General features: G+C 39.3%; 1 protein-coding gene across 1 annotated transcript; it reads right to left on the bottom strand.

Annotated features, from left to right (window-relative positions):
• Positions 1-781: 781 nt before the first annotated feature.
• On the bottom strand, positions 782-15,750 carry qdpra (quinoid dihydropteridine reductase a). Its single transcript, XM_071542583.1, has 8 exons — positions 15,612-15,750; positions 15,383-15,475; positions 14,182-14,278; positions 13,155-13,295; positions 8,328-8,436; positions 5,625-5,708; positions 2,424-2,548; positions 782-1,233 (listed from the first exon to the last, which is right to left on the bottom strand). The coding sequence occupies exons 1-7, from the start codon at positions 15,693-15,695 to the stop codon at positions 2,446-2,448; spliced, it is 711 nt and encodes a 236-aa protein (XP_071398684.1). The 5' UTR covers positions 15,696-15,750; the 3' UTR covers positions 782-1,233; positions 2,424-2,445.
• Positions 15,751-16,282: the final 532 nt, after the last annotated feature.

Below are 16,282 nucleotides of genomic sequence, written 5' to 3'. Positions count from 1 at the left end.
AGCAGGGGGATTGTTATTGGAGAGCGCCATCTAGTGGGCGGTTATATTCTGAGGAATTCACATTTCCAGGAATTTCTGATGCCTCATCTGTGCATTTTTTTTAAAGGGCCTAAATAAGCACATCCAAGTCTGATTAGTATATTTTGCAACTGGGCATAATTAACTGACTCAGGTTGGATAGAGTGATGTAGTGTCATGTTTTACCCACAGGTGGGGACTCGAGTCACATGACTGTCACATGACACATGAAGAGAAGACTTGAGACTTGACTTGGGTTCTGGCGACTTGAGACTTGACTTTGACTTGTACTTTGATGACTTGAAAAGGTTTCTAAAGTCTTGACTTGAGATCTTGTGTTTGTGTAAATTACTTCGATTGAAAGTGATGAGATTTGTTCCAGCAGACGACTGAATTTAAATTCTGTTTTCTGAATTTGTATGGAATGATTGAATTCATTGAAGTTGAACCAAACTTATGTCAAACTCATGATGCTCTTACCAAGTTTTTATCCTATTAAAACCATACTGCATTGAAAAGTCCTAGATATTTAGTTTTCTTTAAGATATTAAATTGATACTGGACTCTTGATTTGTTCTGACTTGACTTGGTGTTCTACATTTAGACTTGAGACTTGACATTAATGATATGGACTCGACTTGGACCTGGTAATCTAGATTTAGATTTGGGACTTGTACCTCAAGACTTGAGACTGACTTGGGACTCGAGCAAAGCTAACTTGGTCACACCTCTGGTTTTACCAAATATCCAGATTCACTGGGTATTACAACATTAAATTCTTTATTTTGACACATTTTTTACTGTAAATTTGATACAAATACAATACAGGACTTAGAAAAACCACAACAGGACAGAGCTGCACTGTATTCTTATTGCGGACACACCAAGGACACTTGACCCAATGGCTACAGACACACAATAAGGCCACTCCACTCTGAAGCGTATTGTCCGTTTGAAAGAAGACAGCGGCTTAGTTCAACATTGAGGTTCCTTCCATGGTGCAGTGGGAGAGGACCAACAAGGACTAAACATTACAAACATACTGACAGAAGGACTACAGATCTCACATTTTACACAGGAGTCACACTGTCACGCACTTCTCTCATAGGTACAGAAAATTAAAAAGTGTAAAGTTGGTACAATGCATTTTCCCAGGGGGATTTTCCCTATGCTCAACTCCAAATCCAAAGAAAGGAAGGGCGAGGTGAAGAAAATCTGGAAGGGAAAAAAAGGTCATTAAAAAAAATGAATTGTGACCACTGAATAAAGACACAGCTCATTCATTTTCTGAGTTTCTCCATATTAGAAATGATAAAATCTCCCCCATTAATGCTACTTTGATTTAGGGTTACAATGGTATGGCATCACAAATAATAAAGCTTCACATGCACTTAACATACCAAGCATCCTTGGCCAAATCAGACACATAAACTTTTTGATATGAAGTTTATTTTTTAGATTGTTAAATATGTATGATATCACATCACTTTGACAGGGAACTTGTCAAAAAAAATAAAAAATGTGTTTCAAGATTGGAAACTGCATCAAAGAGCGTGTGTCCTGAATTCACCACTGGTTTGTTCACTGCAAAAAATGACAAGCTGTCCAGTGATTTTAACTTGTCTCCAGACAAATTTTCTCACTGCACTGGCAGATAATCTTGCTGGTTTCAATAAATTTCACTTGATTCATGCCAAAATGACTTCTTTCAAGAAATCATCACAAAACAATGAAGAAAATCTTGACAATTTCACTTTTACCAAGTAAATGTCCTGAAACAAGCTACATTATCCTAAAAAAAAGGCAAATTTGTTGAAACCGGTAAAATTATCTGCCGGTGCAGTAAGACAAAAACATCCTGAAATAAGCATGATAGGTATGGATACAAGATAAAAGGACTTAACAAGTTTGCCAGTTTTTGCAGTGTTACGACTACTGTAGTTTGCATCGTGATATGATGTAATATGACACACTCTGTATCATATAACATTATGTTACAGGGATCTTATTACTGTGATCTACAACTAGATGGCGCTGTGAGGCTGCTTTTGGAAGGAAAGGGTTCCCTGCTACCTCCTCCCCCTCCTCCAAAACAAACCCATCTGGCTCTCCTCTACCTCCCTCTTTCATTCAATTCCTCTCTGTCACCATCTCTCTTCTTCCCCTCCTCTCCTCTATATCCTCAAACCCTCTTCATCACCCTCTCCCTCCCTCCTCTCTAACTCTCCTTCCCTCCATCTACCTCTCTCTGCCAGTCTCTATATCAGCTTCTCCATCTCTACGTCCCCCCCCTCACCGTCAAATCCATCATTCTGTTTCTTCCTCCCTCCCTTTACCTCTCTCTACCTTTCCTTCCCTCCCTCTCTCAATCTCTACCTCTCTCTCTCCATCCCTCCCTCTCTCACCATCTCCTCAGCTCTCTGTCCTCTACTGTGTGGCCACAGCCTGGGTCTGGCCTCCGGAGGTCTGCAGCTGCATCAGGCTTCCTGAAGCCGGCCGCTCCGCTCCGCTGGCCCAGCCGAAGAACATTCTGGAGCAAAATGAAGGAACAGACACAGCACCTGTGATTTTACTGTGGCAGACGGTCAAACTCATAACATGTCTATGAGTTTATAGGCATGTCTAAATGGCCTCTGTAGACTTAACATGAATATAATACAATGAAGACACACCATGTGCTGTAAAATTATCTGTTTTCTTCATATACCCATATCCTTATTATTGTTAATTAGTGCATATACGTTGTACAATTTTGCACTTATTTCATACTGAATATACCTCATATAGTTGGTATATTTTCATATCACACATATTCCGCATTCATTCATGTCTTTTTTTAACCCCAATTTACTCCTACTGTTTTTATGTATATTCTATTTGTCTTTGCTGTATCCTTTTGCTATTTTCTGCTGCAATGACACAACTTCCCCATGAGATTAAAGCTTCATCTTCTCTTATCTTCTCTTCTAGAAAAATATAGTGTATAATGCAAAGGACTGTATAATGTACTAGGACTAACACTAGAATTGAAGAGTTCCATCCCAAAATGAGATATGAACTTTGGAAACAGTGACACCTACACTTATAAAATGATTGATAGCACAATATGAAAGCAAACTGTGCTACTTTTAATGGATAGAAGGCAACTTGAGTCTTTGGTTGACAGATGATAACACATTTACAGATTGGATCCTCCATATCTTTGAGATGTTGAATAATAAACTTCAAAAGCCTATTTTTTCCAAAGCGGATATACAGTACTGTGCAAAAGTCTTAGGCATATGTGAAAAAAATCCATAAAGCGAAGATGCTTTCAAAACTAATGAATTGAAAAGTTTCTGAATATCAAAACTTTTCAATAAACAGCAGTCTACTGACACACTAATGCAGAAAACAAATAAACATCTAAGACTTCTAAGAAATATATATATACAAATCTAGGGTCCCTTTGCATAGTACTGTATAATGTATGGGAAATTAACACTTCAACCATACAGTCCTTTCTATTGAATGTAGTAAGACTTTAAAAGCCAGAAAGGTAAATGGTGGAAGAAGGGACAGTGAAGAACTGACTGCCACCTCCCTCCATCTCCCTCCATCTCCCTCCACCCACAGAGTTTCTATTTCTGTCGACAGACCCTCATCTGTTTCCTCGGGGATTATCAAGATGGATCAAATCCCATCTAATCTGTCCTGGCCTACAGAGAGGCTAGACTCACCGCTTGGTTTCTAATGCGAACTTCTGTCTAAATGCACCCGATTATTCCAGGCTGGCATTCATCCAGACCCAAAAAGTTACCAGTTTGAGTTCTACCCAATCTGAGCAATCTATGTTGTACACTTCAGGAAAGGTCAATTTTAACAAGGGATTTAATTAAAATGTTAATATTCGATTTTATAATTGTCAAAAATGTGGGGTAAGAAAATTTCACTCAAATTCTCACTCTCCATCAACTTGTTTTAAGAATTTTCTTGAATCATGTAGCATATTCTGATACTAGAGGAGTGAACTACCTTATTCTTGAAATAAGTGAAACTAAGTTCAATTGTCTCAAACCCCTGACAGATTTTTAACTTTGTTGAATTGTTGAAATTGTTGAAATGTTGGAAAAATACAAGATTAAATCTGATAAATTAAATTAAAATTGTTACAAAGACTTTTTGCAGTGCACATTAGAGTTGGAAGTAACCAATCAATACTCAAGAAAATTGCAAAAAAAAAAAAATCTTAATTATTGACTGTAATGAAGTTACTTAACTACATTAGCTTTGATTGCAGCTGGCATCAAATGTAACTGGAAATTGACGTTTTGTATCACGTAAATCATTTATCATGTATCATCAAATAATTGATGTAATGTATGTAGGTTGCGTAAATAATAGAATGACAGTCATAAATAACTAACAAGACAGACAAGATAGATTATATAGAGATAAGTAAGCAAGCAAAGAAACAAACACACACACACAAAAAAAAGGGATAAGCACATGAATTAACACACAAGCCATCGTTCATACTGCAGTGTCAGACTCAGCGTAGATCCATTTTGCCATCTTGTGGTGAAATGTTAATATTCCAACTTCTAGTCTTATTTTTTTATATTGTTCATATGTGACCAAACACCATGAGCCCACTTAGCTTGAAGAGACTCATTTTACATCAGAAAAAGCTTGATCAAAATGCATTTTTTAAAATTTAATAATTCAAAACAAAAACATTTATTGAGCCCTATTATGTAATTTTAAAGGAAAAATCCAGCCTAAAACACTTAAACCCCCCCCCCCCAGCTATTATTGGTGGCTTGCATTTCTGGATCCATTCTGTTGTTTGCTGGAGTAATTTTCTTATTCCTGTGGATAACTGTCCAAATGTAGACAGCGAGTTTGACAGACAATTTTTCAACTATCTAAAACATCAACAGTCAACGTCAGGTTTTCATGTCAGTCCCTCAGAATCAAAGAGCGAGGGCTTCTTTCTAGACTCATCATTTTGTACCAAATTTCAACTATCATACAAGAAGAAATCTATCATAGAAGAGGCAGAGAGACCAATTTGTCCACTGACAGCAGCCTCAATAGACCACAATGCAATGCAGCCACAAGACAGGTTGCGTTGTGAATAAGGGGCTGCGATCATAGACTTGGATAACCCGAACCCGAGCTGAATGATCACACTTTCAAGCTAGTTACAGTATATTCCCATATGCCCAACTTTGATTGAAAGCAACAAGTTCACACCCCTTCTCTGGGAGTTGAAAGGCATTCTGGGAAACGTAGCAAATCACTAACTGAAGTAGAAGTACATGAGGCAGGTTGAGGGAAAGTGGGTACACCAAAAAAGTAAATCACAACACTTCATCACAAAATAACTCCTGGAATAAATTGAAAATCAGCATTGATATCTAACATCTGAGAGGATCCCACGGTGGATTTTTCCTTTATAATTCTGAATGCAAAGATCTATGGAAACCAAAACAACTGAAAACCAAAACTACTATCTCCTGTTTTTTCCATGTTGGGTCGCATATATATGAATGTTTTAGCCCTATTTTAAAAACAATTACAATCTAAAGAGCAGAAGATATGTCTTTTGCTTCAGCACTCACTCTGCAATGTACTCCAGTGGTGTCCAGGAACCGAAATCTGCGTCAGGCATGAACTTCCTGTTCATTGGCGTATCCAAGGTAACCCTGCCAAATTAAGCCAGATGACAATCAGGGTTAGTAGCCGTGTCTGGGCAGTGGAGAGGAGCGAGAGAGAGAGAGGGGGAGAACGAGAGAGCTGGCACACTGCAGCATCTCCACATACACAACACAAACACAGCATTGTATAAGCTATTTGAGCAGATTTGCTTCATTTTACTGTTTTATCATCATATTTATGACTGTAAATATCTCTTATATCAGGGTATTTTGTGTTTTATAAGCTTATTATACAGGATCAGTGCATGTTATCAGTGCAAATATGTTATAAAAAGGCGTTTTGTGTTGAATTACTGAGTGATAAACGCAGTATTTTTGGATAGGATTCATCATTTAACAAGCCCTATGCATACATACAGGTACATGCACACATTCTTCATAGCTATCTTTACCACGACAGAGACCAATGGATTTTGTGGGTTTAAGAGAAGATCAATAATCTGTAATAAATATACTTATAAGCTCCGTTTCCTTGCATGATTTAGAAAATCTAACATCGGGTTGTACAGAAAGTGGGTCTAGAAAAGTCATGGAGAGACATTTTTATAAAGCTGAGGTATTTCAATTTTAAAATTCAAAACCCCATGGCTTGGCCTTATATTATGAATTCCACAAGTACGCTATTGGTATATGATGCTGCAGCAGTGGATGGGGGGGCTGCTGTGGCAGAAATGCAAGTCATGGGGCTAATGCTAAACAGATGCGACAGCTAGCTGGAGAGGCGGACTCAGTTCAGCCTCATGCTGTTGGAAATGCAACCAAACAGCGTGCTGGGAACAATCTACACCCCAGAAACCCAATTCCCGGCCTCTCATGATGACAGTGCAGAAACGTGCTTTAAACCCAGTGAGCAAATCGAGGAGGAAACGATGCACTGAGGACCGTGAGAGTCGTTCATCTGTAAAGGAACATGTGTACAAGCAGAGATTTACCGAGTGAATCTGGGGACCTTCTCTACCTTTCCTCCCTGCCTGGCTTGTACTTCTTTACCTTGCACTGATCATGCTTGATCATTCGAAAACAAAGGACTATGTGTTACATCTATTTTTTTTTTACCGCACTGTAGCTTTGATTCTGCTGTTTGTGATGTTGGTGATCGAGGAATTTAAAGCTGCACTAGGCAAGATTTGGTAACGCTCTATTTTCCGGGTCCGCAATTTCTCAATAATTTCCTAGGAAGGAACTGTCACTTTCTTAATGAAGTTTCCTGGAAAGAATCATGAAATTATGTTCTAATTATAGTGAAAATAGAGAAAGAGTTCAATGGTAGCGGGTAGCTGGTAAATTCCTCCAATTTCTTCTGTTGTTTCCAAGACAGAACCATGAAATTATGTCATAGTTATATAGAAAATTAGAAATGAAGTAAAATCAATTAAGAATTCAACAAATAACTAGATTATATAATATAGTTGTAGTTTTGCAGTTCTTTCCAGGAAATTATTTTAGAAATTGACAGTATGTTATCGACTCCACCAAACGGAATGCTTACATTTTCTATATAACCACTACATAATTTCATGGTTCTTTACAGGAAAATTCCTAAGATTAACAGTTCCTTTCTAGGAAATTATTAGGACATTGTGGACCCGGAAAATAAAGCGTTACCCAAGATTTCTACGTAAAAATACACCCCTCTTACAAGCCTAAATCACAAAGTGGGCTGGAATAAAACGTCCCATTCCCACTAATTGAAACCCTGTAGATTTGACCTATTTGCCCGAATGAAATTCTGGTGTTGGGTACAGACACTGGTGGGAAATCTTCTCCACCCACAGGAAGTGACGAATTAAAACTTAAAAGCAAAATCAAGCGCTGGAAAGCTGGACTCCCTAGCGTTAGATCTCTTTCCTCTCTCGTCCATTTGCTTTCCTTTGGTATAAAGCATCACAGACCGGCCGGCTCGGTAAACATGAGCCTGCTGTGAGAAGTTTACTGATGCTGATGACGTTCTGTGATTTCTGGGTATTGAAGTTCAAATTTTTTACGGTTATCTCTTGCTGCCATTTGCAGCCGCCGACATGCAAAGTTGCCTGGTGCAGCTTTAAGCTTACTCTTCTGTTATTCTTGATAAGAGCGCCAGCTGAAAGCCTAAAATTTAATGTAAAATGTCAGGGCAAAGAAAAAAACACTTTTCATCCATGGGCCACAGATGTGGGTGGAATTCTTAGCTGCTTTCCTGAAACATTAAGGACTGAATGTGTATTGTAAGTGAGTGAGTGTGTAATACATCAGGGTGTCTGCAAGTTTCGTCACGTTAAACTTTAAGACTTTTTAAGACCCTTTTAACACCAGCTACGAATTACAAGTCCAAGTTTGCAATTGGAATACATGTAAAAATGAAAAACAACTGGAGACTTATGAGAATATACAGTAGGTCTGCATGACTGGGCTGATTTCTCACTGGAAAGACAGCAAACCAACCTCAACATTTTTAAACACCTCTGAAACTGAATTTAGGATTTAAAATTCTTTATTCAACTGTATCCAAGACCTTTAAAAGGACTTGAGTTTAGATAATATGATTTAAGACATGTCAAAACTTCTTCCAGGACCTGCAGACACCCTGATACATGTGTACATGTCAAAACATTTCACTGCAGTACTCACGGTAGGATGGCCACAGCGGTGGCTCCTGACGGCATGCCGCTGTTTTTGCCTGCTAGACTCTTGCAGAGTTGGTGGACGGCGGCTTTGGCCATGCCATAGCCTACCATGCCTGGGGGTTAAAGATACAAGATCCTTTTAGTGTGCTGGAGGAAATTCAGTTTGCAATGACACAGAGATGTACCATCTGAAGATGTACTATATGACGGCATGGGACAGGCAGGGTACTAAAACGTCGACCTGCACAATGTTAGAAGTTCATCGTTTTTTCTATTAAATGGCATTTCTGCTTCTTAGGAAAAGATATGATCAAAGAAAGACGGGGAAGATAAGAAAATGATTGAGAGGATGACATCCAATAAGGCTCATTATAGTACATTGTATGTGCAGAGCTACCAGGACACGCGTACTTCATTTTTAAATTAACCTTCGATTCTGTAACTACATACAAAAACAACCCCCACTGCTTGTTCTCTTCTCTCTAAAGTTTAAGTCTAAGTCGTCATTTTCAAACTTGCTTGTTACAGAAACCCAGTCTTGGCTTATTCCCAGGAATGTTTTTCAGCCTTAGCATCTGGAATCAATAAGTTGCCATTTTCCATTTAAACTAGGCTTTAAAAAGAATGCAAAGCATCTCCCCACCCCTCTCCACCAAATCTTTTGACGAGCCTGCCAAGCCACCTTTGAAGAACTGACCAATAGGAGCAAGGGGCGGTGAGATGACTTTCCTCGGAGGCTTTTGTTTTTCTCCAAGAGTAAAATCAGGTCTAATAAAAGAGGGAGGACAAACTGGGGCAGCTAGTGGTACAATAGTCTAAAGGACAGTGAAATTAACACTGTCGATTTGCTGCATATTAGGGCTGCAACTAACGATTATTTTCATTGTCGATTAATCTGTCGATTATTTTCTCGATTAATCGATTAGTTGTTTGGTCTATAAAATGTCCGAAAATTGTGAAAAATGTCAATCAGTGTTTCCCAAAGCCCAAGATGACGTCCTCAAATGTCTTGTTTTGTCCACAACCCAAAAGATATTCAGTTTACTGTCATAGAGGAGTAAAGAAACCAGAAAATATTCACATTTAAGAAGCTGGAATCAGAGAATTTTGACTTATTTTTCTTAAAAAATTACTCAAACCGATTAATCGATTATCAAAATAGTTGGCGATTCATTTATAGTTGACAACTAATCGATTAATCGTTGCAGCTATACCGCATATAAGTCACATGTTCAATCCTTGCAACAGCCAATGTGTGTCCATCAATAATTAAGTCTCCTGTCTAATTGTCCTTGAGCAAGGCACTGAACCCCTACCTACTCACACTGCAAGCCCTTTCACCTTAAGCTGTCATGTGAATAAATTTGTAGAGGGAAGACTACTTAAGACTGTCCAAAGACGGTGAATACAACAATGCTCTGGTGTGTGCTGCTGTATACCCAAACACTGAATGCCATCTTTTGCATTTCTGAGAGGATAATCCTGGCATTATGTGAAGGCTAAAAGTCACATGCAGAGGCACAGAGAAGTCCCTTTCACCGACTTCGAGGTCCGAGGTCCGAGGTCCGAGGTTATAAGGCGTTCACATGGTTTGTTAACCCTTACTTGGCCTGCTGCCTTTCAACTTCAACTTAGTAACACATAATCACAGAACTTGAATAGATAGAACGGTCCTTCCACTGTTTGCGTTGGTAATTTGGCTAGTACAACATAAAATGGCGATTATGGAATTTTAAGGGTTAGTTGCTATGGTGACAAGTCTGGGCATTAAGGCCGTAAAGTCTGTCACACTTGTTTGAGAACTGTGCAGATGTGTCTGTTGCATGAGTGCTTAGCAAACTGTCAAAATTCAACTAAAAGCTGATGTTAGCGACGAGGCTGACGCATTTTCAAAGACTGTACTTCACTCGCTAGCTCTTCTCGTCAACATTAGCATATCAGCAAACCATAGCAAGGTGATGGAGAAGGTTCTTTGGTTCTTGCTGCAAAACGTCTCACCTCAGTGACTTGCCATAAGTCGGTTTATACGGAAGCTAGAACAACGGTTCACATAAAAATGGCCGCCACTCTGGCCATCCTGGAACGTTGATTTGAATGGGAATTACCGTTCTATCCATTCAAGTTCTGTGCACTTTTCCTGGACACTATCACCCACAACAGTGTCACATTCATGGCAGGACACTAACTGTTTTTCCCCACCGGCCACAGTGGCTAGTCGACTCCAAAATTCACCTTCCACTTTCACTATTTTACCAGCCAATCTGACACTTGGAAGAGAAAGACAGTGGCCACAGTGTTAGATACAGTAGACAATCTTTCCAGCCTCGGGCAAACGGTTTCCAACATTTGGCTGGTGGCTGGTGTTTATTTCCCTTCTTGGTCACATTCCTAAAACTTTGATTAACAACCACAATGAAAGTCAATACATTTAGGCCTAATGCTAAGTCCTTACTTGTCGTCCTAATCCGCTTCCTTCTTTCGGGGTTTTGGCTATGCTCATCAAGTAAACACCACTGTCTGCTCAATTTGTTTGATCAAAGCATACAGAGGGAAGGATGAGTGCAGTGTTATACTTCTCAACACTGTTGTTATATTTCTCAACATTTGGCTCTCTTGACATTGCCTCACATGTAATTAGAATTCATGCAAATTGATTTTTTGGAAAATAAGATAACAATTATCATATTTCTTTCACGTTTCAAATACAAAACAGTCCCATGAATCCAGGAGATATCAGATATTCCAGTCTTGTTTCAACAGAGTTAATGCATTGAGTCCATGTGGATAATGTGGTGGATCCTCAACTGCTGAGTCATTCTCTTCCTAAGCCGGCAGCCAATGAGGTTGTCGGCTCTGCACTGACTGCTGAGCTAGGGCTTTGTATTGTTGTAGTGTTGGATCTCAGCCCATCACATGGACAGGCTTGGACACAGGCGGGCTGGACATCACATGGTCCACACCACAGCCTCTCTGGATGCCACAGGGACTGGTATCAGGAGGGCTGGTGTCACATGGTAACAATGGTCAGGGATAAGTGCAATGAAATTCACCGCTCCCTAACTAACATCCAAGCTCAGTATTTTAAGGCTGAACCAATAATAAGACAGTGGTTCTCAAATCTTTTGTCTCTTTTTGGCTTTGGTGACTGCTTAACATGAAGCGATGCCTCATCACAGGCTGCATAGCAGAGTGGTGAACAGTTCAACTAAAGAATTATCCATTTTCAGGTTGTTTCATTTGATTAATTATCACAGGCCAAGGGGCTGAAAACTATTCAGTATTTCCCAAGAATAAAAAAGAAAAATTAGAGAGAAATCTGAAAAAATGACACATGATAATAGATTTGTATAGTAGAAATATGTTTTTTTCCTATTCCATAAATCATCTCGCGATCCTCCAAAATTATCTTGCGACCCCCAGTTTAGGTACCACTGTTTTAAGGTGCAGAGTACTCAACTCAACTGAGAGTGAACTGAAGTAAAATAGGAAACCTGCAAATTATCAAAAAAATGAGGATGAGAGGTTTATCATGCCAGACACAGGTTCATTTAGTTGCTGAGCTGAGCAATAATTCAATATTATCAGTCATTGTCTCTCAATAAAATCATGTTGTGATGAAACACTGAAAAGAGTTACTGTGACACACAAGTCTGTTTGAATTCAGGCTAAAAACAAAATACTAATTCAAATCTCTCACAAAATGATATCTGAAACATATCAGGGAATATCAGTTTAAGTTTTATCATAATTTATATTAACATATGCATTCTAATGTGATAAACATCAATGTGATTATGTAACGTGATTTTGCATATGTGTATATCATATATATATATATATACAGTACTGTGCAAAAGTCTTAGGCATATGTCAAAGATATCCATAAAGCGAAGATGCTTTCAAAACTAATGAAATGAGTTTCTGAATATCAAAAATTTACAATAAACAGCTGTCTACTGGCACACTAATGCAGAAAACAAATAAACATCTAAGACTTCTAAGAAATTTATATATAAAATCTAGGGTGCCTAAGACTTTTGCACAGTACTGTATATACACATGGATACCAAAATAATTAGATTTTTGTGAAATTTATTTTGTTATATCACAGAGCCCTATTTTATTCCTGAATGCAAAAATGCAAAGGGCACAGTGCAGCTAACATTTCAGTCAAAAGGCCATCCTCAGGCAATATATCTACTACCACTTACTATACATTGATAAAATACCACATAACCCCCCCCACACACACACACACACATAAACCCAACTCCAAAAATCAAGAATTCATCTGTATCTATTATTTGCAATATATGACGTATTTTGTTGACCTTTTGTTGTCTTCAGCCATTCAAACAAACACCAAGCTTTTACATTTTGGACATTTAGCTGACGCTCTTATTCAGAGCAAACTGAGTGAGCAGGTGGGTTCAGTCTGTTGCTGAAGGACTCTGACAGGACACACTGGGCTGCTGATGGACACACTGGCTCTTGAGGAAGGAAATCAAACTTTCAACTTTTTGTTTACAGAACAGAACAGACTCTCTAACCACGCAGCCACCCTGCTGCCTAATCTATTTTATCGACACCTTTTCCTTTCAGTGTCTGGATCTGTTTTACATTTCCCCTTGCCTCTGATCAGTTCGTCAATCCCGCGGTCAAAGCCCCCGCGCCGCTTTCCATTATCTATGTTATTTGGTCGGACGACACGGACGAGAGAGCGCACTGCAGTGTCTGAAATATCAAAGTCTGACTGAAACCCTTGGCGTGACGCGCGGCCAAACAAGGTCATCACGATGGGGAAACGGTAAACAGAAAATGTGTGTCTTACCGCCGGTGCCAGAGAGCGACGCTTTGGCCCCGGCCAAAGTCAACAGTCCGCCGGGTTTCAGGTGCAGAGCGGCGAGGTGGCTGGAGATGGTGGAGGTCCACACACTCTGCTTCCACATCAGATCTGCGTTTTTGTACAAATCTGACAAAGAGACACATGTGCAAAATATGAATGAAAAACAAAAACCCCTAGTAAGATTTGAATTTTTAAATGTCTGGCATCAACTTGTTTATTCAATATTGCTTGTTCCACAGATGCCTCAGATCATCCAGTGCTGTCCTTTTAACAGCCAGAATACAAAACGGCAGGGGAGGCAGAAATTAGCTTTTATGCCCTCTGCTTTTGGACCGGCCCCAGCCAATCTCCAAAATGCTAATTCACTATACGCAGCGGTCCTCAGATCCGGTCCTCAGGGTCCAGAGTGCTGCTGGTTTTCCATTCTGCCAGGTAGTTTTCATTCTAGCCGTCTAATCAGAGAGTGATTTAGACCCCGGGACAACAGGTGAACGCAGTTATCTACCAGGCAGAATGAAAACTAGCAGGACTCTGGAGCCCAAAGACCAGATTCGAGGCCCACGGCACTAGAGGGTTTTAGGAGACAACGTAACACACCTTCTTACTGCTGCTTTTGAAAGTTATCTGTTGCTTAGCGCTGGGCGATAATTCAATGTTATTGTTTATCGTCTTTAAATGGAATCATATCCTGATGATTCGGTGATTTGGGATATTGTGACAAACAATTCTTCTGTCTGAACTGATGATAACAAGCAAATTTTATTTAAAAACTGACAAATTGACGTTTTTTTTTTTTTGTTTGTTTTTTTAACCATATAGCACATTTCATACAACAACATGACCCAAAGGGCTTTAAAAACAGTTCCGGCACTGTTGTATGAAACATACTACATAAATAAAATCTGATTGGCTATTATTAATTTCAAATTAAACCATGAATTGTTGCAGCATAAATGTCTATAAATGTCTGGCTGATGATTAATGTCACAGCGAACAAAGGTTGAACTCTGACCTTTGGAACTGCAATTTCCTCCGGCCCATCCTCCTGCCACACACAAGATGGCGTCCACTTTCTGCTCACCTAGCAACTGGCCCACATCTGTCGTCACCTACACACACCAAGAGATAACAGCTTTCCGTGAGGCCGCCACACAGGATGAATGACATTTAAATGCTGGTTACATTTGAGCTCATATCGACTGAAAATGTGAATATCAGAGTCATGCTGCCTTCATGTCATATGGGATTTACTGTAAATATAAGCTGCCTGGGAAAAAGTGTTCACATCAGCCTCATATATAAGTTGCTGTTTTATTAAATAACCTTTATTGTAAAAATACCATTTACAAAACCATATAGGAGCATAAACACTGCAATCAATGGATGGGACATGTAGAAAACTGTAGAGGGGGATAATGTTGAATTAAAATAAAACAAAAAGTCAAGTAAAATGCACTGAATAAAAACACAAGGCATGAATGGCATAAAAACATGAGACACATTATCTGATATATGAGAATAAACAGACACAGTCTCACGATTACATCAGCTTTTGTTCACATTCATTTGCTTCAGGGACACAATGCAATTCTTAATTTAATTCATAAAAGAAAAAAAAGGAAGAGTGTCTACTATCCACTATCGAATATTTGTCTGTAAGTATCACTATGTTCATTATATACTGTATGTTTGTCTAAAGACTGTCCATATTAAAAAGGATATGAAAGATGTAAGAAAAAAAAAACTATCTTGAGGGATAATAACCACAATTGAAATTTTGCAGGGTTCCTAAATCTCCCACTTGACGTCACGGATTGCGGAAGTGTGTCAACACATGCGACAGCGACCCCATTCATGGCAGCAGAGCAAGGAGATAACAAATCAAAATGATCAGTTTTACTCTCACTAATACAATCAGCCCTGCTTACGAAATGCGAGCGAGTTTGTTTTCGCTTCTTCCGACATGACGTCAACGCAGCATGAAGCCTACAAAGTGGGTTTCTGCAAAGCGGTGTAGGACAAAATCGCTGTCTACGTTTATGCAAATGCACAAATCATGAGCAAACTGGATTTAAACCAATACCTAGGTCTGTCCTGCTGATCGCCAGAGGTTTACTATACTGCTATACTGCAGTTTGACATTTATTTGACAGAAAAAAACATCGACATGTGACTCATCTGGGTCCTTGACAGCAGATGAGCAGCAGCCTCACCTGTCCTGCTTGCTCCGTAAAGGATTCAGATAACTTGACGAGCACGTTTTCATTTGCCTCCTCATTTGCAGTGATATCGATGCTGGCAACCCACTATTGATTACATCAGAGAAGGAGAGAGAAAGACAGAGAGGTAACTCATTCAAGCCTATAATTAGAGCTAAGCGCCTAAGCATTTCACAAGTAGTAATTAATAATGCAGACAGAGAGAGTTTCTGGTTTTACTCACCCATCCTTTAGATTTAAAGTGTTGCACACACTTAGAGCCCAGTGCGCCTCTTCCGCCATAAACGATAACCCGGTTAGCAGCCATGTTTTTTTTTTTTTTTATTTACTCTGACTGATGAACAGACTGAGCAATGAATGAGCGAGCCGGGGGAGAGCGTCAGCAGAAATACGGAGAGAGAGAGAGAGAGAGAGAGAGAGAGAGAGAGAGAGAGCGAGAAGGGGGCGTTACCCCTAGTTGTGCAACAGGTTGGCTGCACTAATGCTGCCTTCAAATGCTGTCGGAAACCTCGTAATTCTATGAGTCTCACAGACACAGACGACTGAACAAAGTGGGCAAATGGGAGATTTTTATGACCGTCCAGCTTGCTGAGATGTGACGTTTACCGGTGGAAAGAGTGAAAAATATGATGTCTCAACAATTTGTTATTAAAATTATGGATTTTAGTGTTATGTGTTATTGTTTTGTGTTCTATGTCAATAATTAGTACGGCTGAGTGTTTCTAAATTCATCCTTTGTTAAAATTTCAGGTCACTTTTGTTAACTTTATTTTCTTTACCTGCTTATTCCTTTTCAGGGTCATGGGAGGCTGGAGCCTATCCCAGCATGCATCGGGGTGGAAGGGTGGGACTACTTTAAAACTTTGTCTTTAATTCATTTCAACATCAACTACA

This window comes from Centroberyx affinis, unplaced genomic scaffold (genome assembly GCF_046629955.1).
Source record: "Centroberyx affinis isolate AG114_WGS23_722 - 3 ecotype Tasmania unplaced genomic scaffold, CSIRO-AGI_Caff_v1 ptg004126l_1, whole genome shotgun sequence".
NCBI lineage: Eukaryota > Metazoa > Chordata > Actinopteri > Beryciformes > Berycidae > Centroberyx > Centroberyx affinis.
The sequence above is the reverse complement of the archived record's forward strand: the minus strand, read 5'-3'. Positions and strand labels throughout refer to the sequence as shown.